The sequence below is a fragment of the Lissotriton helveticus genome, chromosome 5_1 (genome assembly GCF_964261635.1).
Source record: "Lissotriton helveticus chromosome 5_1, aLisHel1.1, whole genome shotgun sequence".
NCBI lineage: Eukaryota > Metazoa > Chordata > Amphibia > Caudata > Salamandridae > Lissotriton > Lissotriton helveticus.
The window spans coordinates 1,279,361,074-1,279,385,366 of record NC_136065.1 but is presented as its reverse complement, the minus strand read 5'-3'; the positions used below and the strand labels follow the sequence as shown (position 1 = coordinate 1,279,385,366).

Here is a 24,293-nt window from a genome sequence, read left to right as displayed (position 1 = left end):
GTCCTTCATGGAGTGGTTTTGGACTCTGGTATCAGCGTGGGGATGGAAGGTTCTGATGGTCATTGGTGCCATCCTAGTATTTCTGTTCTCGTGCTGCCTTATTATCCAATGTGGTCCCGCTTTGTGTAGTCTCTGTGCTGCAACCTGTTTCAGAAAACCACCTGCATTTGGAGAAAAGGTACGAGACAAGATGATGGTGCAACAACATGTCACTGACCTAATGAGCATAGAATTAGACTCTGACATAGACTGAGTAATTGCCTATGTAAGGGCAAAAGGAGGGTCTGAGGTTCCGTGACGATTTTACTCGTGTTTGTAACATTGTCGTAAATACATAATTTTGGTATCAGTGAACCGCAAATGATCCATTTAGTATATCCTGGTGTTTTCGCTATGCTACGAGCAAGAGCACTCCAGTTACAAACACATTTCTGTTCTACCCATGGCATCCATCTTAGATCACGGAAGCCATTTTGTATTCCTTGCCCTCACATAGTCAATGGACACGCAATGACCTCTTTTCAATTAAGGACACGTAGGCTTTAGCCGGCGATTCACCTTGCTAGTGACACGTGCACCTTAGGCCAGCAACGCTGTGGCAGCATGACCCGGCAAGAACTGCCTCCCCAGCCTGAGGCCAGTCCTGCTATACTGGTTCTTGTGTTCGTTGGCCTGATCATGATTAGGCGGCCGAAGCTGGTAACCGTGCCCATTTACGACCCACAAACATCTCTTATCCTGTCTTTCTATCTTCTGCACCTGGCTCTGCTCCTTTCCTTCTGGGCCTTTATTAGGGGGAGGTAACGAAATTTACGATGAGGCGGTCCGGGTCTTGAATGAGAAATTGACATGGGATTATGATGGAATAGTGGGAACCCCTCATTCGTAATGTTTTGACATCAGATACTGTTGACGATTCCTGTGCAACGCCAAATATTTATTGTTTAAGACACGAATGTTTAGAACTGTGGTAACATGTAAAGAATTTGCCCCGAGCAGAATATTTAGTATATAAGGAACAACCCTCTTTGTACAAATTGAACAGGCTCCTAGACACTGCCCCTGTGCAGTTTCTGTGACTTCTGTGTCCCTGCAGTAATAAACCTTTGGTCTTTGACGCCACCATCGAGAAGCCCGTGTTTCTGTTTGTTTGTGCACCGAGACAGGTAGAACTCCGGGGTCTTCGGGTGTTATCCCTGACACCTCTGGACAGAACCAAAAAGTCCAGAACTCCAGACCCTGTATCTTTCCCCACCACTCCACCTAACCAAATCCAAACGGATGGAAAATTTGAAGATATGTATTCAAGAGCCAGCCTTGCCTTGTGATCCGTTGACACATCAGGCCTCCTTGGACTTATTCACACATCTTGTGGGGTAATGCACCGTTACATCGCAACTTTTACAACGGGAGGCTTTTACAACGGAACTTTTACAACGCAGGATCCATTACATCGGATGCCATTACAACGCATGGCATTACATAGCAGATGCTATTACAACGCATGGCATTACATCGTAAGTATAGGTAAGTATTTAATTTTTTTAATTTTATTAATATTAATTATAATTAAATATATTTATTTATGTTTTATAATATTATTAAATTATTATTTATTAAATAAAATAATTTTTAAAATAAGTACAGGTGTACAGGGGTGTTTTTAGGTTTCAGGGTAGGGTTTGGGTTTTGGGGTACAGGGGTGTTTTTAGGTTTCAGGGTAGGGTTTGGGGTACAGGGGTGTTTTTAGGTTTCAGGGTAGGGTTTGGGTTTTGGGGTACATGGGTGTTTTTAGGTTTCAGGGTAGGGTTTGGGTTTTGGGGTACAGGGGTGTTTTTAGGTTTCAAAGGGTAGGGTTTGGGTTTTGGGGTACAGGGGTGTTTTTAGGTTTCAGGGTAGGGTTTGGGTTTTGGGGTACAGGGGTGTTTTTAGGTTTCAGGGTAGGGTTTGGGTTTTGGGGTACAGGGGTGTTTTTAGGTTTCAGGGCAGGTTTTGGGTTTTGGGGTACAGGGGTGTTTTTAGGTTTCAGGGCAGGGTTTGGGTTTTGGGGTACAGGGGTGTTTTTAGGTTTCAGGGCAGGGTTTGGGTTTTGGGGTACAGGGGTGTTTTTAGATTTCAGGGCAGGGTTTGGGTTTTGGGGTACAGGGGTGTTTTTAGGTTTCAGGGCAGGGTTTGGGTTTTGGGATACAGGGGTGTTTTTAGGTTTCAGGGTTGGGTTTGTGCTTAGGGCTAATTAAATTATATTTACCATTTATAAATTAATTAAAATATATTTATTAAATTAAATTAATTATATTATATTAATTACATTTTTAATTAAATTAATTAAATTAAATAAAATATTTTAATTAATTTATTTTAATTATAATGTTTAAAAATATTTAAATTAAATTAATTTCATTATATTAATTAATTAAAATTAATTACAATTTTTATTAAAATTTAATTAAATAAATAGATTTACATTTATTAAATTAAATTAATTACTATTTTAAAATGTATTTTAATTAAATTAATTAAATTAAATTAATTAAATTAACTTAATTACATTTTTTTTAAAAAGATATACTTACCTATACTTACGATGTAATGCCATGCGTTGTAATAGCATCTGCTATGTAATGCCATGCGTTGTAATGGCATCCGATGTAATGGATCCTGCGTTGTAAAAATTCCGATGTAACGGAATGCGTTGTAAAAAACCGCGTTGTAGTGACACCAATCCATCTTGTGGCAATGGCGGATGTGTTGCCAACTGTTCCCAGGGATGCCGGACATACCCTGTGTAAGAAACTGGCTCTATATATACTGCACCAAAGTGAGGTACAGTGCGTTTAGAATCCAAGGGTCTCCAGAGGTTTGGCAGAGGTTAAAGTTAGAAAGAACCTTACTCTCCAAAGTGGTAGCTTGGTCGAGCAGTAAGGCAGTATCAGAGGATAGTGTTAAGCTTTTGATGTACACACTCAGTCAGCAAATTAATTCACACACTCAAGAACTGAGCTCTGGGCCAATTGTTTTGTATAACAAATATACAGTTTTATTTCTAGAACCAAGCAAGCCTGGTAAAGGTAAGCATGTAAATACTTTTCTGCTACAAGATGCTGTTTTTGAATACTTTCAAAAGATAGTAGGACTTTGTACCAATTCGAGTTTACAGGGGTTGCAATGCACAAACTTAGTAGACTCAGTACATAGGAATTAATAGGCTTTTTCAGTAAAAATGCAATTAATTACTTTTCAGATTACTTTTACTAACACAGTGCTGGATCCTGGATTCAGCACTGGGGCATTTCCTGAAAACAGTTGAGTAAATACGTTTGTTAGATGTACGATTTTTAAAGAATATTATTGTATTTCAAAAGTTTTTTCACATAGAATCACCAATGTTATCCTACGGGAGGAAATTCACTTTGCGGGTAAGTTACTTTAACAATACTTTTCTTACTCAGTGCTCAATACCTAGATTCAGTACTGGGACATTTCCTGAAAACAGTTGAGAAAATGCGTTTTGGTTATTCGGGGGATTTTTAAGGAATATTCTTAGTTTTCAAAAGTCGACAACCTTTTGGGAGAAAAGGTGTCAATGTTATTCTATGAGGAAAAAGAGGTTATCAGTTTCCAGGTAGGTAATCGGTCTTTGGAGTTAGGGTCCTGGGGTTAGACTCTGGGGTCTCCCATGGTCAGTGATGCACTATTGTTGCAGCCTCAGCGGCACTCGGGCGGCCGGGTGCAGTGTGGTGAGCCCCAATGTTATCCTATGGAGGATAGGGGGCCTCCGGTTGGTGGCTGCTGACAAGCAGGCCACGGGTTGTGGGAGCAAGGCTCCTAGGGTTAAGCTAAAGGCAAGTTTGGGACCAAGTTAGCACAAAAGGAGCACCCTCAGCAGCACTAGGGCAGCAGGGTGCAGGGTGCTGTTTTGTGGTCTGGTGCCCTGTTGATTTCAATGGAAATTTTCCGGGACAAAGAAACACTGCAGGCTCGGGGACGACTATCTTCCAGGAGCGACCACCCCTTTGAGGGGTAAGTAGGGATTTTGAGGGTTGGTTAGGCACTGCTGGCCGTGGGGCATCTGGTGCAGGGGTGCCTTGGGACGTCGTATTTTCTTACCCGCTCTGGTCACGGTAGGGTGGGTCCTCTGGATTGAGGCAGCAGGCTTCGTCTGGAGGCTTGAATCAGGTCAAGGGTCACCGGATCTCTGGTCCGGATCTCCTGGTGGACCTCCTCAAGGTGTTTTTCCACTTGAGCGCGGTCCGTGTTTGGCGGGTGTAGAGTAGGCTGGATTCTCTGTTCCTGGCTGGCACCAGAATCTGCAGTTCAAATACATATGGTGTTCACAGGAGAAACAGCTTCGAAAGTAGGTTGCTGTCCACTGGACACGCCGGGGTTTTGCAGGAGCATGTTCGAGGGGAGACAGGCCTGTAGAGCTGGGGCCAAGTCAGTGGGCGTCGTCCTCTTGTTAGCTCTGCACAGCTTCTTGTCCTTCTCTTCCTTTTCTTGTAGTTGCTGGATCTGAGGAAGGAAGGTTCAGGGTGCCCCCTAAATACTAACTTTAGGGGCTTTACAGGTAGATAAACGGCAGGGACCAATGCGTCCCTTCCCTCGGGTGGGTACATCCTATTCTGCCAGTCTCCAGTGGGAGGGGGGCAGGAGTCTGTCCCTGGTTGGCTGTGTCCCCCCATCCTCAAGATCCCAGGGACTCAAGGCTGTGCTTCACCTCACCTCACCTCCCCCACCTTAGGAGTTGGCAGAGGTGGGCACACCTCTCTTCCTTACTTGTTTTTCCCGCCGGTTCTCCCGCCCAAAGTGGGGGGGGGTAGAACCAGTGGGGAGCAGTTGCTGAGAGCAGCAAATGGTCTGGAGAGGCTCACAAAGTCGGTATGCCTTTGAAGCTTCTCCTTCGTGAACCCTGCCCTTCCTGGGGGAGGAGGCTTGGCACCTCGTCCCTGGATGTGCATTGTTTCAGGCCCCCGAGAGCAGCAAGCTCTCGACCCAGGGATTCAGTAACATGTCTGATGATGGCAGCCTAAGAAGCCACTCAGTCACTTTGTTCTGCACAAGACATGCAGCCTGCAAAGGCAGTGTGTGAGTGTCAGGGTACAAGACCTCTAATGGTGGCACAATAAGTGCCGCAGCCATTAGAGGCCTTCTCTGGTCACAGTGCCCTGGGTACCTGTGGTACCATTTACCAGGGGCTGTAATGTGGCCAGAGATGCCAATTGGGTCAGTTTTGGGGAAAACTACAGGGCCTGGGAACCTGATTGGCAGGGACCCAGGGCACATCAAGTCAAAGTGCATCAGTAGTCTGGCAAAAAGTAGGGGGATTACTGCAACAGAAACCCACTTCCCTATACCCTGCAGCGTCAGATCCTCAATGGCCCTGTTGCTGCCAAATATATGATTTGTTCTGGTTTAGACAAAATTAACTGCCTGAGTAGGGTAGTCAATACCAGCAAGTTGCATAGTTGCCAGGCATGGATCCGCTCCACGTGCTTCTTGTTGGACATCCAGCAATCACTAATGAGCATGCCGTTCAATGACTTCAAACTGTTTTGGACATAAGCTGGCTTAGCCCTTAATACATTTAAAAACTGTAAAGCCACTACTGTAAGACCCCCTTATCATTTCTCTCCGCGAGCTGGGGGTCTCCGTGTATAATTACGCGGATGACCTCCAGCTTGTCTTTGATCTCTCCTCTCCCTCTGATTCCCTTCCCAAATTCTGTTCCACTTTAGTTCTTATTTCTGAATGGATGAGCACTAACCATTTGAAGCTCAATCCTGACAAGACGGAGCTTGTCCTCACTGGTGGCCCCTCCAATCCTTGGTCCTCGATTCACTGGCCCCTTTCCTTTGGTTCCCCTCCCTCTCCGGTTTCCTCCGTTCGGACTTTGGGCATCAAGGTCAGCCACGACCTTACCATGCATGCCCAAGTCAGCTCCGTTGTATCTTCTTGTTTTTTGTCCCTCCGTCTCATCCGGAAGATCTCCCGGTATTTCACAGCGGACGCCCTTAAATCCATAGTCATGGCCCTCATCACCTCCCGCCTCGACTATGGGAATGGCCTATACATGGGCATACCTGCCTATGAAATTCGACGTCTACAGGCCATTCAAAATCAGGCAGCCCGCCTCATCCTTCGTCTTCCCAAATCTTCCCACATTACGCCCGCACTTAAATCCCTCCATTGGCTTCCTGTTCACCTCAGATCCTTCTTCAAATTGGCCTGCCTGGCTTTTCGGGCTTATACCCACTCTGCTCCCCTCTTTATTAGCTCTATGATTACTCCTTACACCCCAACCCGCACTCTTCGCTCCTCTTCTCTCTACCTTCTGCACGTTCCTCGCTTCCGCAAATCCAGAACTGGTGGCACCCGTTTCTTTGTCTTGGCGCCCCAGACCTGGAATAGTCTTCCTCTCTCCATTCGTTCTATCCCCATCTACACCCACTTTCGTAAAGCCCTGAAAACTTTTTTGTTCTCTCAAGCATTCCCTTGCTAGCTCCCCCCGAGCCCTCTGCAGAGTCAGGTTTAGTCCCTAGCGCCAGGAAGCCACGTGGCCGCAGTGCGCTCTATTAAGTTTATTTTTCATTTCATTTCATTTCAATGCATGGGCCTAGCTCTGCAGTTGCACCCTTTTCAAGGCTTTATCACAGGCTATCTGCAGAGGCAGTGTCATTATGGGCCTCTGCACACACTGGTCTCCCAGTACGTTTGGGGTTAAGGCTGGGAAGCTGTTTGACAACCGTCAAGCCCAAAAGGCCAACATTCTACCCAGACCACAATCCCTTCCCCCCCACAGCCATTGCTGGAAAACCTTTCATTTGTTTTTGGCGGCACAATGAACTGAAACAAGGTCAGGTCACCTTTCACCTCCCTGGATGGTGAAGCATCAAGTCAAACCAAAGAATTCACCAGATGGTAGAAAATGGCTGCTCCCTTCTCCTTCTGTCCTATCCCCAGGCATACTACCTGTACCACAACACCTCGTAGAGGACTACTTGTCCATACTCCTGTTCTCCTCTGTGCTCTTAACCTCGGTTGCTGCTTAGCACACTACACAGGAGTGTTCACACAGGTCTACTGCAAGTTCTCATGCACTTTACTGCACCCAGCACCGTATTCACTCACATAAACCAGCCACCAGCTCACACAGACCATGCAGCATGCCACACTCCCTTTCTTCCTCGTCAACACCTGTTTGCTTACCAAACACACCATAGATCTATGGAACCTGCAGCATGATCACATTCCAGACCTATTCTTTCTCATGTAAACATCTCCGCCAGCAAAACCGTGAGCACGAGTCCGGAGGTGGCGTAGTCACCGTTTTCAAACAAATTGTCAGCTACAGCACTTACACGGACACTCCTACCAGCTATATGTAACAATTCATGCTGAAGATGCGCATCACAGACAATTCTCCCTGGGTGGAATCCTTGTACACAGACCACCATGGCCAACACCAATTTCGCCAGTGACATCACTGACTTCGTCAAACCCCTCCTCATCAACTCCAGTACCTTCATCCTTAGAGACCGTAGCTGTGACCTAGAAGACTGCACCAACAAAAATTCTACTGCCCTTTTAAAAAAAATCATAAATCTTGGCCTAAATCGGCTTTTACTGAAGCAACTACACATGGATACTTATTGGACCTGTTTTTCTCCTCAATCAGCAACAACAGTCGACAAGTCAGCAACTATGACCTGAACAGACCATGCCCACCTCTTTTTCAGCATACCCATAGCGCACCATCACAGACCTTCTAACACCGGAACCACGCATTGCAGTTGGAAAAGCATCTCAGAAGAGGAGTAGTACTTAGCCCTCTCCAAGCCCGGCCAGAGCACACCAGTGACTTGCTTCAAGCAATCAAAAACTTCAACAGCTAAATCAATGCAAACGCGGACACCTTGGCTCCCCTCAAGTGCAACCCAACGACAAGAGCCTGCCCACAGGATATCTGGTACTCAGAAGAACTCCGGCTTAAACGTCACTGCAAGCAACTGTAGTGCAAATGAAAACAAGTCAAAACTCCGCAGATAAAGATCTCTTAAATCAGCCCTAAGATGCTACCACCAGCAGTTACAGACCACCAATTGCACAGCTCTTTCGGGTCGCATTGACGCCAGCATTAACAGCAACATGGAAATCTTCGCCATGTTTGCTTTCCCACACCTCCTGCCGCCTCCAGCATCATCACGCCCTCCAAAGACCTTTGCAACAAGCTCTTGGAATTTTAATGTAACAAAATCATATCCCTATACAGCAACATCGACCCTCAACCGTACTCAGTCACCACTCAACTTCCCGTCCTAATGGATGAATGAACCGAGACATTGTGGCCTGCCATCTCAAATGACGAAATCTCCTCTATCATAAAGACCATCCACTGGGAGCTCCATCTGACCCTTGCTCCCACAACGCCTTCATAAATGGACTGCTACTGATCAGCGAAGCACTAACACCCATCCTCAACGCTTTCATTGACTCAGCCATATTCTACAAACCCTGGAAGCATGCTACTGTCATGCCCCTGCTCAAGAAACCCTCCGCTGACCCAGCCATGCTTTCAGATCCATCTCCCTAATATAATCGATAAAGGCCTTTCAGAAACTAATCAGCCAGTGCCTCACAGATCACCTCAGCAACCACCAGCTCCTCAACACCACGCAGTCCAGATTCTGGCCTCTTGGTTTCCTGGATTCTGTTTGTGGACCACACCAGGTGGCACACGAAGACTCTTAAGTGGAACCTGAAGTCCCAGTCTGCTCCGCACCAAGGCAGCCAGTCAGATTGCATCCAGATGTCCAAGGATACTGCAGAGGATCTGCAGTAGTGGCTGCTCAACCTCAGTTGGACAACCTGCAGACCCCTCGCCCTCCCCCACCCAGAACTAACGGGTGTGACGGATGTATTGTTGCTGAGTTGGGGAGGTCACATGGGAGACGTGGGGATCAGTGAAATTTACCTGGCACTTAAGGCTTTCCAACTAATAATGAGAAACGGGTGCAGATTATCACAAACAACACACCTACCACGTGTTACTGCATCAAATGAGGCAGAATGGGGTCATGGGTCCTGTGCCGGGAGGCTCTATGTTACTGCAAGTTACTGAACGCTCAGGGCATTTCCCTGATCGCCCAACACTTGGCAGAATTTTTAAACGCCAAGGTGGACAAACTCAGCCAGCGATGTCTAGCGGCTCACGAGTAGCAATTACACTGGAGGTGATCCAGAGCAGCTTTCATCAGTGGGGGAGGACCCTATTTCAATCAATTTACCACTGCAGGAAATGCGCAGTGTCCAATCATTTGCGCGTTGGTATTCCCAAGGTAGTCCTCCAAGGAAGACTCCTTCCACCTGCATGAGGGCTCAGGAATCCTGTATGCTGTTCTGCTCAGAGTGCTAAAGAAAGATTAGGAAAGACCTGGCCCAAGTCATCCTCGTGGCTTCGGACTGGGCAAGGTGTGTGTGTGGTAACATGTGACCACAGCATTTGTCCTCCAATCCGGAATTCGGCTGCTCCTTCAGGAGAACCTCCTAGGCAACAGTGCTTCTGGGTCCTGCACCAGCTTGCACAACCTCCATGCATTAATCGAACCAGAAAATACCGGCAAGATGACAGATTTTTTGTTCGTCGTCTGTAGCACTAATTGTCTGTAGGCATTGCCATGCAGTGGTGAATTCTGTCTGGCTGAAAGGAACTACTAGCTGAGGGACATTAAGTTGTTTGTGCCAGTGTTTAAAGAGGTTTGTTTCTCCTGCCTGAAGCATTTTTCATTTAAATACATGTCCTGCTGAGGTTAGTGCAGGTGGTAGTTTAATTGGAGTGGCTTGAAGTTGTTTCGTTTTGAAACCATTGCTTTTGCTTGAAGATGGCTGCACACAGTAGCTACAGCAGCAGTGATCGCTATCTTCAAGTCCTCATTTGAAGGAAAACACTCACTTGAGACCTGTATCCAATAGTGTGGGAGTGAACAAGTGGTAACTAGTCCTTTTGTAAGTACATTGGGTTCTGCTATTGTTAGTTTAATATACTGTGTATGTAAAATTTCATATGGGATTTTTCTGTCTCCCATTTTTCTTTTAGCTCCGTAGCTTTGTGCAAACTCTTACAGTATGGCATCAACTCTGATGATAAGCGGCTACAAGACATCAAGGTGAAGGGAGAAGAGCTGTTTAATATGGAAGAGGGAATTCGCACACGTTCTAAAACTGCTAAAAGTAAGTGCACCTTTTGAGTTACTGGTCGCAGTCTAGCACAGGTAAATAATTATCGATCCTCCTGGATGGAGGGTATTCATTTCACCATGTGATTCTAGAAACAGAACTACATATATATATTTGTAGAGAACCAATGTTAATAAGTAAATAATGATCTCATAGAGACTTCTAGCCTCAATTCCTCAGCTTTGAATATCCCAAGATGGGTTTGAAGCAGTACCCCTGCCTTTCAGTAGTTGCCGGAGTTTGGTTTTGCATCGGCGTTGTCTGTCGGAAGTCACCGCTATAGGCACCACCTTGGCATTCAGACGTCCATTCTTTCCGCACCAGATAGTGCTGATCCGGATTAAGCTACCGCTCAGTCACTTTTTGATTGGCATTTGTCAACCTTTTTTTCTGAGATCTTCCTCCTGGTGTGAGGATGTCACCTAAGAAACCGGCTCGTTCCAAACAATGTAGACCTGTCACAGGCAAAATGTTGGTGACCAACCCTCCCTTGTGTTTGTGGTGCCTGTAGCTGGGACACTACTTCAAGGTGTTTGAGGAATGCTGCGTCTCGCGCCTGAAAGAACTGAGGACACTATCAGTCAAACTGCCCGATGTCAGTCGAATCGCCAACGCCATACCAGACTCTGACGTGGAGCCGAATGGACACTGTCTGACGCTACGTCCAGCGCCGACCAAACACATCCTCTCCGGAGCAGAGCCAATGCCTTATTTCATGGATAGGCCGGGGGGGGGGTGTTGGGAGGGGTCTTTCGACCTTTATGAAGAAGAACCAGTAGAGGAGGACAACTGGTTTAAGGATCTGCATGAGACCAGTGGGTTATGCACCCCACCTGACACTGGCATGGTTTCCCCTCTTACTTTGGCTAGAGAGGAGTGAGCCTCTTTTGATATTGTGGTGCTCAGGACGGATGAGGTCCTAGACCTTAACCTGCTCTCAGTGGCAGTCAAAACTAATGTTTCGAAGGATGTCATTCAGCCGGGAGTTTCCCCTTCAGAACTTATACTCCCATTTAATGAATCCCTTATGGATGTACTACTTAGGGACTGGTCCAAGCCCTACATCGGGGCTCCTGTGAATAGTACAATTCCCTGCAGCCATCACCCTGCTCCTGGGGCTCCCAGTTTCCTTACCCTTCCTCAGCACCCCACCTCCGAGTGCTTTGAGGTTGAAACGTCTTCCTCCTGCATTCACCCTTGTGTGTTCCTTACCATTCCACCAGATAGGGAATCCAAGAGGCTGGACATCTTCAGTAAGAGAATGTTCTCACCCACCAGCCTGTCACTACGGTTAGTTTACACCTTTACCTATTGGCCCATTATTCCCATGGTCTTTGAGATTCAGTTGCTCAAGTGCTGCCTATGGTCCCGGAGTAGGCCAGGACCATACTCTCTCAGGCGGTTAGTGAAGGGAGAGATGCAGCAAAGTTCTCCATCAGATGTGGACTTGACACAACCAACTCACTAGGCAGAGGGATTTCATTGTCAGTAGCCTTGCGGCACCACGCCTGGCTCGGAGCGTCTGGGTTTTCGGGGGATGTGCGTGCTGCCCTTATGGACATGCCCTTTGATGGCTCTCACCTATTTGTAGACAATGGGGGTTCAGTGATTGCATGCTTAAAGGACAGCAGATCTACAGCCAGGTCCTAGGGGCTGGCTGTGCCCCTCATCCACCTTTCTCGTACCCTTCGTGGCTATGGAAGGGGTCTTCAGTCCCACCCATTCCCTCCTAGCCACAAACGGTTTCCTAGCCTTCCCTCGGGTGGCCACTGCCTCCAAGCCCCTTTTTTTCACCTTCAGACCATCAGGGGCAAATGTCCTTCAACACATCGCTCAATCCTGAAAATTTCTACAGCAACCTGTCTCACACAATACATTTTTTGTTTTATGCAACCTAAATCCCTTAAGGAAAAGTGTGAACAGTGTTATGCTTGCTTGAGTTAAGGTATTTCGTAAAACTTGCATAACATGAAATTGTACAAATGTTGCAAAATTGTTCAAGATTAACTAAACCTTCGCCAGGGTCTACCTGTTATCGGAGTGCACATGAGCACTGCTTAGTAAACTTGACTAACAGGTAATTCCAGTCTATCTGGGAATAATTCAAGCATACAAATCTATGAAGGATACCAGTGCTGAAGAACTGTAGTTCCATCTAGTATGTTTCTCATTTCTAGCATCCAAGGACCCACAGTGCCATTTTGCCTATACTTGTATGTGGACCGGGTAGCTGAGTATTCCTGAAAGTCCGAAAAAAACCTGCCTTGTATGTTTTTAGGTCTCGCCTACTCCATTCCGCAGGAATGAGTATGCGAGTCTAATGCAGCTTAACCACTACTTAAACCCAAGGCTCTCAAAAGGCTCCCAAAAAGCGGTTTTCGAGAAATGCACGTCCTCGTGCACGAGCTTGCCCGAGCCTTCTGCCTATCAGCCTCCCTCCCACCTCCCCCCTAATTGCTTAAACTTTCACGGCCTCGAGGCCGTGAGCTACTTGAAAGAGATCCGCTCCGTAGCTAATCTGACATCAGCATCTCTCCCCCTCCCACCTCCCACGGCCGTCCTTTCTTCCCGCCTCGCACACCACATACGAGCTTGCCCCACCACACAATGTGCACCGTGGTTATTTTTTGATAGTGTGAGATGCTTTGCACAATATGCCAGTGCATGTTTCTGTTTGTTTTAGCTCGCCAAAGCGCACGTTTTCTTCATCTGCTTAACTAGTAATGCTTCTCTTCCTCCCTGCCTTGTCTCGCCCGTGTGGCTCTCCCCTGCGCCCTTCCATGATGCGCTCTCCCTAGTGTGCTCCCCCAACCCACGCTGCTTTCATGTCTGCGTCCTTCACAAGCTCCACCTTGCTATTGCATGTTTGCTCTCCCTGCACCATCTATATTGTTCTCTAGCTTCTGGTACCCATTTACTTCTGCCCTCCAATGTTGCTTCAGCCACTCTCGGGCTCACCTCCTTCTCCCCCTCTCACAATGGGCGTGCACTCCCCCACCCCACCCATTTGTTCTCTATTCTTGCATTTGTTCACGGCTGCCAGGCCGTGACACCACATCAAAGGGCTTCTCCCAGCGTGCGCTCTGCGGCTTCTCCTCCCCTAATTATTCATGGCCGGCCGGCCGGCCGTGCTCTGCGGTTTCTCCTCCCAAAATTATTCATGGTCGGCCGGCCGTACTTTCAGTTTATCCAGTATTATGGGTGTCTTTCATAGATTCACTAGCCTGAATCATTCCCCGTCGTCGAGACGGGAGCCCCGGTAATAGAAAAGTAATGTCCTATAGACATACATAGAGAAAAGTAGGCCCAAAGGCTTTGCCTTAGTAGCCTATCTATGTCCTTTTGTAAAAAGGACCAAAATCCTGAAGGTAGCCAATCAGCTACCACCTCCCTCTAGAACCTTCCTGCCAGGAGCCTCAGTCTCTCAGATTTTCTACCGCACGTTGTGCTAGGGAGTCCCCACCTGAGCCCTCCTCAGGTTTCTTGGATTTATCTCTTTTCTACAAAAAACTTGGATTATTTGCTTCAACAATGGCTGAACAACAGAAGAAAGGACTGTTTAGAGCCTGTTCATCATGTGGTAAGAAGAGACTGCACGTCGATGACAAGCATGAAACTTGCCTCTACTGTCTTTACCCTGATCATTCTCCAAAAGAATGTAGGATTTGTAGAACATTCTCTACTAAGACTCTTAAAGACAGAGAAGGAAGACTGCTCCTCTGGTTGAATAGACTCAAAACCAGAGATGATGATGTACTGTCCTCGGAGGGCAGTGAAATGGCTTCAGTTTCTTCGAAACTGTCCTTGAAGAGGCCAAGGGATGCTTCCCCTAGCCATTCAGACGTTCCTCATAAAAAGACTGCCACAAAGTCTTCTGAGGTAAGATCTGACACGTCTGTGAAGGATGCCTCCACCTTCAGAAAGCCAACGCAGTCATCGTCAACGAGTTCGTCGACTTTTTCTTCGAGAAAAACCACCTATGTCACCACGTCGACGACGACAGTATCGACGACGATGGCGTCGTCGGCCTTCTCATCGACGACGACGACCACCCAATCGTCGACCATGGGTAAGCCACTGTCCTCGATTATACTGATTAAAAAGCAGTCGACGTTAATCAAGGCTCCGTCGACGACGACGAAACAAAAAACGGCGACGCCTACACCGTGGACGAAGATACCATCGACGTCAGGCACACCGTCGACGAAGTCGTCGACGGTAGGAGTACCGTCGACGCCAAAGTCACCGTCGACGACTAAGGCACCGTCGACGACTAAAACACCGTCGTCGACGAGGGCGACGACGAAGGCACCGTCGACGAGCACAGCGTCGACGACGAGGACACCGTCGACGACCGCACCTCCGACGACAACATCGCCGACGACCGCATCGTCGACGAAGGAACCGTCGACTACTGCATTATCGACGCATGAGAAACGATCGACGTCGACGCTGTCGACGACACCGTCGACTACCTCATCGTCGACGACAACATCGTCGACGCCATGGAAAAAAGCGGAGTTAATTCCATCTAAAAAGGTTACCAAACTCCCTATTACGCCAGATTTGACATCGCCCAGTAGGGTTCAAAAACTGCCCCCATCTTGCCTGTTACAAGATGATGAGTCAGAAGACGACCGATTCGATCAGGCTACTAGTCCGTCGGATCTCAATGTGAAATGCCAGAGTACAGACGATGATGGAGATGAGGTCATTTTTACAGAAGAAACTGTTCAGGCTCAAGTGCATACTCAAGTTACTCCTATGATATGCCTTCCAGCTGCGATAGTCACTGATCTTCAATTTTTTATCGACGACTACAAGAAACGATTCCCAGAATCGTCAGAGGCCCCTTCCACGGAGATATCTCAAGCGTCAACCAAACCACACCAATCGCCAAAGTCAAGACCACCACCTTTGGACATTTCTCAATACAGGGAAACAGTTCATAACATCCAATCTTCTGATGAGGAAGAGGATGTACCTGAGGAAGGAGAGGTTCGAGACGACCTGTCACATAACAGAGACGATGAGGATTATGTCGCTCATTCTCCAGCCACTCCGGAACCCAACACTTCAGACTCTCCACCAGTGGATATCGGCGGATTCCACAATTTAATAGACAGAGCTGCCACTAGATTCCACATGACCATGGAATCAAAAGAAACAGATTGTTTCTTATATGAATTTAAAGAACCTATAAAAAAGGCGGCTAGATCAATTCCCATAATAGATCACATCTGGGAACAAGGTCAGCAACTCATGCAAACTCCTGCATCGGTCTCAATAGTGGTGCCTAGACTGGATAAAAAGTATAGGGCACCGTCAACTGCACCTACATGCCTTAATGCACATCCCAAACCGGATTCGGTTGTCACCCAAGCCGCTCAAAAGAATTCCAGAAACCCATCCTCGCCACTGTCAGCACCACCAGACAAGGAGGGCAGGAAATTGGATGGCATCGGCAAACGTTTCTCCACAACGTCAGCTATGACGGTAAAAGTGGCCAACGCCATTGCTCTGCTAGGCAGATACAATAGACAATTATGGGAAGATACCGTTCCATATCTAGCGGATGTACCCGAAGGCTTGAAGGATGAGGTTCAGTCACTCCTTAAAGAAGGACAAATGTCAGCGTCGGAGATCATTGATTCCGCTGTAGATGTCGCCATGACCGGCTTCAGACAGCTGGCAGGCGCAGCGGTTTTGCGCAGACAAGGATGGCTCAAAGCGACATCCTTCCGTCAAGAGGTCCAAACCAAAGTTTTGGATATGCCCTATGACGGACAACATCTATTTGGGGAAAAAATAGATGAGGCCTTGCAGATGATCAAGAAAGACACTGACACTGCAAGAGCTCTAGGGACTTTACAATTCAAGAACCAGTCCTTTCGAGGGCACAGAGGTGGGGGTCAGCCCTCTTACAGAGGATCATACCAGGGAAAATCCTCTTATTCCTACAATCAAAATCGCTCACAATATCAGCAGCGACAGCAGCAACAAGGTCGTCAGACCTCCTACGGGAGATCGAACTTCAGGGGTAAATCCCAGAGGAAAACGGCCGGCGGAAGACAATGACCATTTCCCGCAGCCAGTCCCCCCACCGTCTTGTCCACTCAAAATTGGAGGAAAATTGACACACTTCCTCCACAACTGGAGATCGATAACGACAGATCGGTGGATACTCCAATTAATCCAGCACGGCCACACATTGGAATTCGACTCAATCGCACCGCTCACTCCTCCTCGCAAACTTCCACACAGGCACCTTCGTTTGCTCCTGCAAGAAATCTCTTCAATGCTGAAGAAGGGAGCAATAGAGCGAGTCCCATCAGCTCAAAAAGGGAAGGGATTTTATTCCCGCTTCTTTTTAATTCAACAGAAAAAGAAGAAATGGAGGCCCATTCTAGATCTCAGGGCACTCAATGCCTTCCTGAAGAGCCAATCGTTTCGAATGGTGACTATCCAGGAAATCCTAGGATCCCTAGAGGAAGGAGACTTTATGACGTCTCTGGACCTGCAAGACGCATATTACCATGTCCCAATACACAAACGCCACAAAAAGTTTCTACGATTCGAAGTAGCAGGTCAACACTACCAATTCTGTGTCCTCCCATTCGGCCTCAAATCAGCGCCACGCATTTTTACAAAGTGCCTGGCTCCTGTGGCAGCTTTCCTGAGACAGCAAAATCACCAGGTCTTCCCCTACCTGGACGACTGGCTGGTTAAAGCACCATCTCTCACAGACGCGCAAATGTCTTCCAACGCCTGTCTCGATATTTTCCGGCACCTAGGTCTGACTCTCAACTACGAGAAATCAACCTTACATCCCACCAGAATTATAACATTCCTGGGGGCAACTCTAAACACCGTTTCTTCCAAAGCCTTCCCATCTCAAGAAAGAAAACACAAACTGATGGCTCTGGCTACCGCAGTGTCTTCAAAACACACCATCAAAGTCCAAACTTTCAAGTCCCTTCTAGGGATGATGTCTTCTTGCATACTACTCATCCCTCACTGTCGGCTCAGAATGCGCCCCCTTCAGGAGGCCCTGACCAAACAGTGGACCCAATGTACAGGTTCTTTCGAGGATCATAGTCATCACTCGACTGATAACCAAGGCTTTACTTTGGTGGACAACGAACAAGAACTTATCGAAAGGTCTAACGTTCTTGATACCAGCAACTCCACACGTCATAACGACGGACGCTTCTCTAGAAGGATGGGGTGCAGTCCTTCAGGAATTGCAAATCAGTGGCAAGTGGACGGAACAAGAGAGGACTCTACATATCAACCTACTAGAACTAAGAGCAGTTCTACACTCTCTACAGGCATTCCTCCCTCGCATCAAAAACTCAGCAGTGCTTGTGAGGACGGACAACACAACCACAATGCACTACTTGAACAAGCAGGGAGGGACACGTTCACTGACACTGTCTCGCGAATCGCAAAAAATTTGGAACTGGCTACTACTCAACATCAAATTAACAGCAGAGTATGTCCCAGGAAAAGACAACGTCATAGCGGACGCTCTCAGCAAACAGAGGTCACTGTCCCACGAGTGGGAACTGGACCAACAAGTTCTAAACAACATCTTCTCGGAATGGGGGACACCGCAAATAGACCTCTTTGCCACCAGGGAGAACGCCAAATGCCACAGCTTCGCAAGCTGGCATCCCCAACCGAGGTCACTAGGAAATGCATTTTCCATCGCATGGCGCAACGTGTTTGCGTACGCATTTCCGCCATTTCCCCTGATAACCAGAGTCATTCGGAAAATGAAAATGGAACACTGCACCTTGATTCTCATTGCCCCATACTGGCCGAGACCGCATTGGTTCACGGACCTCCGTCGCCTCTCAGTCCAACCATCAATCCAACTGCATCAACATCCCTCTCTACTCTCAATGTCCAAAGGCCAAGTACTCCACCCGAATCTGAAATCTCTCAGGTTATCGGCATGGCTCCTGAGTACCGAGAGTTCTGTCACCTAAACATCCCGCAGGAGTGCAGGGAAGTCCTAGCTAAGGCAAGAGCAGTTAGCACAAACAAAACTTATTCCTTGAAATGGAAACGCTTTTGTGTTTGGTGTAAAGACAACAATATCCATCCTTTCAAGATCACTCCAGAACAGCTACTGCCTTATTTATTACATCTGGCACAAACAGGACTTGCACATGCCTCCATTAGAGTACATCTGGCAGCGATCTCCCGCTTTACGAGAACTTCAAAAGGACCTTCCCTATGGTCCAACAGATTGATAAAACAATTCCTTAAAGGGCTCTATAGATCCTTTCCAAGGCCAAGACGAGTTCCACCAACGTGGCACCTTAATGTGGTTCTCAACCAATTAATGAAGCATCCATTTGAGCCCATCCATAGGGCTGAAATCAAATACATCTCATGGAAAACTGCACTTCTTTTGGCTTTAACATCAGCGAGAAGGGTCAGTGAGTTACAAGCTCTTTCAATACAAGATCCTTTCATGCAATTCAGAGAGGACAGTGATTTTAAGAACCAATCCTCGCTTCATTCCTCAAGTCCCCTCGGACTTCCATCTAAATGAACCACTTGTACTTCGATCATTCTTCCCGAACCCCAGTACTATGACTGAAAGATCTCTTCACTCTTTGGACCTAAAGAGATGTCTAAAATTGTACCTAGACAAAACAAAACATTTCAGAAAAACAAATCCGCTTTTCATCGCCTTCAGCAGACCTAGAAAAGGCATGCCACTCTCCAAACAAAGCATTTCCCGATGGATATCAGCGGCAATTGCTTTTTGCCATGACAAAGCCGGACGTCCATTACATTCCAAAGTCCGAGCGCATTCCACAAGGGCTGTGTCCACATCGGCGGCACTATTCGCTGGAGTACTGTAGGAGAGTAGGGTCTGCAATCCTATGATCACCCAGATTTTTTGCTTTTTGCTGCACTGGTTTACGACTTTCCCTGGCTGTGGGCCTGCTAATCAGACCCACAGCCTAGCTGTTCTCTCTATCCAAATTGTACTTAGGTACTGAATTGGCACTGGGCCCTCTCCAAGGCCCTGTACCCAGGGCTGAGGTGCACCCAGAAGTCTCCCAGGGGCTGAAGCATGTATTGTGCCACCCCTGGATTGACTAACTAAAACTGACACAACTGGCTGCACGACAGCTGGGGCAAGGTGGTGTACACACCCTTTGCTTTAGATGTAGTATACCTATATCTAACCCTAAAATGGACACACAGATCTCCTATCAGTCACTCCTATGGCAGGCCTTAACAATCCTGAAGGCAGAGTGCTTGGAATCGTGTGAGATGGTGCTCTAGCATGAGCTGAGCCTGTCTGCGGCTTTCGGGATCCATCCCTTAGCCGTTTCCATGATATCGCATACCATATACTCTTAAGTGCATTATAATCCTCGCGGTTATGTGCCAACTCTGGTATCGCTTTATCAAAACATGTCGAGTAAGGTGTCATACGAATTGGAATACTAACCCCTCGCCAATTCTGGCGACGGGGTTAGCATTCCACCCTTCTAGAGGGACACGACATGCCTGTAACCTATAACCCGGTTAAAAGTCAGACAGAGCCTTAGCATTCACAAAATGGATGCTGCCACCGAGACACAAGTCTGCCCTCCTGCTGCTGGGAGTCCTCCCAGAGCAGGAGATAAGGACAAAGGGTTTCCTGCCAGGGGCGGTGCCAGCACCGTCCCAGACAGGGTTTTGTGTATTGTAGGTAGGCAGGGCTTTAGAGGAAGGTGACTGCACGTGGCACCCCGGTGCTCACTGTGCATAGGCTGGCTGGAACCAGTTCCAGGGTCACTCCAGACCCTGTGCTGGGGAAAAGCCCGCCAAGGAAGTGGGTGTAACCACCCCCCTCCTAGTCCCACCCATAGGGCAGGACTTAGTCGCGTGCCAGCCCCTTTTTACAGGATAAAGGTAGAGACTGGCCCCCTTCCAAATCAGATCATCTTTGAATCCTGAAACTACTTTCTGCGAAAGGAACTCAAGACTTCTTCCTAAGATTTCTCCCTTGTGACTAAGGAGTAGTCACCCTGCGTCCGCAGGCACCATCTAAGAACACTGCGGTCTGCTGTAAGTCCTTCCTCCGGAATCCGACTGCCCAGCTCGACGAGAACCGGCTTCCCTGGCACCTCTGACCTCTACCCACCTCTACAGCCCAGCTGAGAACCGTGGGTGCGACGAGACCTCAAGGGACCGGCCATCTGCAAGACTGCACGACTTCTTTCCAGCAAGCCCGCCGAGTAATCTACTGGTGAGTGCTTTGGGGTCCGAGAAGCCCCGACTCTGAGCAGCTCCAGCTCCGAAGTGCAGCCCCCCAGCATCTCCACGATCTGCGTGGGGCCCTTCTGCTTTCCGCTGCTCACCGCGTTGTTTGGCTACTAGCCCGTTGGCTTGTGGCCTTCCTGACGACGCCCGACGACATTTCTGCTGCTGGTCTGGTTGCTCCAGACTGGCCCTTGCTCCCTTCCCGAAGAGGAGCACCCTGGACCCTCCTGGTCCACTCAAGACGCCATTTTGAGTCCACCGCGTGGGCTTGAATTAGCCAAGGCTTGTTGCCCAATCCTGGGTAACTTCGACGCCAACGACTTCATCCTTCGTGGGACAGCTCGCACCTCCATCCTGGTCGCCGACAACGCCTCCTGGTCCGAGAGACTGCAGAGCCCAGCAGCGCCCACTCACCTGACTGCGGTGACTTCGCCCGGTGCCATCCTGGTGCCCACTTAATCACTGGCTAGTGATTCAAGAACTTGGTCCCCTCTGCTTTCAGGTTTTCTTCTTCCTTGATCCAGGCTTGGATCCATCGAACTTTTCTTCACTGGTCGCCTGCCAGCAACTTCTTCCTTCCAGGCTCCTGGTCCGGCAACGAGATCCCCGACGTCTTTTCAGACCTATGCAGCTGCAGCCCCTGGGCTAGGTAACTTCGGCACTCCGGTGTCCCAGCATAGCCTCACTATCCAAGGGTCAGGATCCACTGTCATTTTCTCCCTACCAGGTCGGGTTCGCCCGTGAACACTAACTTTGTGAATTCTAGCTTCCATAGACTTTGTCCCGCATCCCGCGTGAGAGTGCACACTCTGCACCCGAGTCCCCTGGGCCTCCTAGTAGTAATCTAACGATTCCCTAGTCCAGTCCTAGCGATTCCAAAGCCTATTAGAACTGTTACTTACCTGCTAGTAATTCGCATTCCACTTTTAGCGTATATGGTTTTTCGTGCCCCTCGGGCATTTGTGTAACGTGCTAACTTAAAAGTATTTTCGTAAGAGTTTTGTTGTGTGCTTAGCACCCTGTCCTCATAAAGAGTACAGGGTTGTTGTGATTCTAATAAATACATTGTTTATTTTCATAACACTTGTGTGGTGTCCTTTCACTGGGTGTTCAAGGGGTAATGTGATGGTAAAACAGCTGGCTTAACACGCCCTCTAGAGTCTTAGCCTTAGACTGCTCGTATCCATGCTACTAGGATAGCTGGTCTATAAGGTTGACTTACAACCAATCATCAATAAGGGTTGTTTGGACTGATATATAGTGATCACTAGAATAGTGAGCACTGCACATCAGGCCAACTTCTCACATTGGTGAGCAGCGGTTGGGATTTGAGCTTGCTGTTGTTTTACCACACATGCCCTAAGAATATCTTGTGAAAGATCACATAAGTACTAAAGGTACATATAACTTAGCTTAGAATACTCTGAGTTCTACTGAACCAGCTGTTGTAGCTCCTAGGGCCTAGCACACCCTAAACTACAACTCTAGCAAGGGATCAGTAGGCAAACATATAGTGTAGGTAAGTGCACCACTTACACCTCACTAGAAAAGCATGTCGACTCAGGGGGACTCTACTGAGACTCCCCTGGTCAGTGTTGACCCTCCACAGGTCACTTCAAGATATGCAGCTCTCAATTTTCAGGAGATGAGACAACTCTGTGTCTCCAGGAAACTGAAGCAGGGGTCTAACCCCACCCTTCCCTTTCTGATAGGTCTCTTAGAGACATATGATGCCAGAAAGCTCTCTCAGTTACATGAGAGCATGCCAGCCTTAGAGGGAACCTCTGGGGATCCAGACCTCCCCAACACTGATTCAGCAGTTGAGGAGGAGGATGAGGAGGTACTCTCTGGGGATGAGGTAGACAAGGGTCTTGAGGTAGTCAGAAGGCTAACTAGGACCAACTTAGACTTACTTGGGCTAGGATCTGGGGGCCCCCCAGTACTAACCCGAAGTGGGCCTAACCTTGGAGTTAGGAGAGATAGATCTCTTTCTAGGGACTCCAATAGATCTCTGCACTCTAATGCCTCTTCTCAGGGGAGAAGGAATCCTCCACAGAGGAGATTTACTTCCCCTCAGAGAAGGGAGCATGAGGCTAGGATGAGACAAGCTGAACTGAGGATTGAAAGGGAAGAAATTGCCCTGGCCAAAGAGAAGCTTGCCCTGGCAAGAGAGCAGCAGATGAGTGGGCTAGCTCCCACTGGTGGCAGCAATCTCCCAAGAGATAGAGAGAAGGGTTTAGATACTAAACACCTGACTAAAATAGTGCCCCCCTTTAAGCAAGGGGATGACATCCAGAAATGGATGGCTGCTCTGGAGAGGGCCTGCACTGTGCAGAACATTCCCCAGAGTCAGTGGGCAGCTATACTGTGGCTCTCCTTTGATGGTAAAGGTAGAGATAAGCTCCTCACTACAAGAGTGGAGGATGCTAACAATTACCAGGTCCTGAAGAATACACTGGTTGATGGGTTTGGTTTAACCACTGAGCAGTACAGGTTGCTGTTCAGAGACACCCAGAAAACTCAGTCTCAGGACTGGTCTGATTTTGTGGATTGTGCCACTAAGGCTTTGGAGGGCTGGTTGCTGGGTAGCAAGGTTACAGATTACACAGGATTGTATAATCTAATGATGAGAGAACACATTTTGAACAATTGTCAGAACCAGTTGCTGCACCAGCACCTTGTTGATTCAGATCTGACCTCTCCCCAAGAATTGGGAAAGAAGGCAGACAAATGGGTCAGGACAAGGATCAAGCAGAACCAGAACCAGAACCAGGGTGGTCAGAAGAAAGCAGACCAGAAGGGTAATGTCAAGAATGAGCAAAATGACCAGAAGTCTTCACCAGGTCCCCAACAAACCAAAGAGGGTGGGGGTCAGGCTTCCCAGAAGAAGACTCAAGAAGGCCAGTCCAAAAGGTGGTGCCAGTACTGCAAAAGTAAATCTCACTGGTTTAGTGAGTGCACCAAAAGAGGAGGAGGACAAACTCCTACCACTACAGCTCCTAAAGCAACTGCACCCCCTAGTACAGTCAGTAGTGGTAGTGTCACTCCCAAGGCATTAGTTGGGTTAACCTTGGGTACTGAGGGGTCTGACAACTTAGTTGGCACACTCACTCAGGCTGTCCTTGTCTGTACAGGGGATATGGATATGTCCCCTGAAATAAGTCCCAATACTTTGGGCAAATACAGGCAGACACCTTTGATTAATGGCAAAATGGCTCAGGCCTATAGGGACACTTGTGCCAGTGTCACCATGGTGACACCTAACTTTGTGGACCCTGGACAGATCATGCCAGGTACTGATTTCCTGGTGACCAATGCCAGCAATGTCACTACTAGTCATAGTGTGGCAATTGTAGCTTTCTCCTGGGGTGGAGTGAAGGGACAAAAGAAAGTTGTAGTCAGTTCAGACCTCCCAGTTGATTGTTTGTTGGGCAATGATTTGGAGTCATCACAATGGTCAGAAGTGGAGCAGAGGACTCACATGGAGATGTTAGGCTTGCCAGCACATGTGCTTGCTGTGACTAGGTCACAGGCCAGAAGATGCCCCACTGAACAGGTGCTGGATCCTGAAATTATGGACCAGACACCTCCCAAGAAGAAGAGCAGTAAGGGTAAGGCTTTGCCTTCCCCCTTGCCCCAGGTTGAGGATCAAGTCTCTGAGGAGGCTGATCTAGAAGAGCTGAGGGAAACTGAGCCTAAAGAGCTTGAACTTGATCAAGTTGAGTTTCTGGGCTCAGGGGGACCCTCCAGAGCAGACCTGGGGAAGGAACAGTTGAGCTGCCCTT

General features: G+C 48.0%; 1 protein-coding gene across 1 annotated transcript in view; it reads left to right on the top strand.

Moving 5' to 3' along the window:
• IPO9 (importin 9) overlaps positions 1-24,293 on the top strand; it is a 514,800-nt gene that overhangs the window by 371,613 nt on the left and 118,894 nt on the right. Inside the window, exon 21 of the mRNA XM_078644100.1 lies at positions 10,091-10,224. Within this exon, the coding sequence (XP_078500226.1) occupies positions 10,091-10,224 (134 nt within the window). The remainder of the gene's footprint in view (positions 1-10,090; positions 10,225-24,293) is intronic.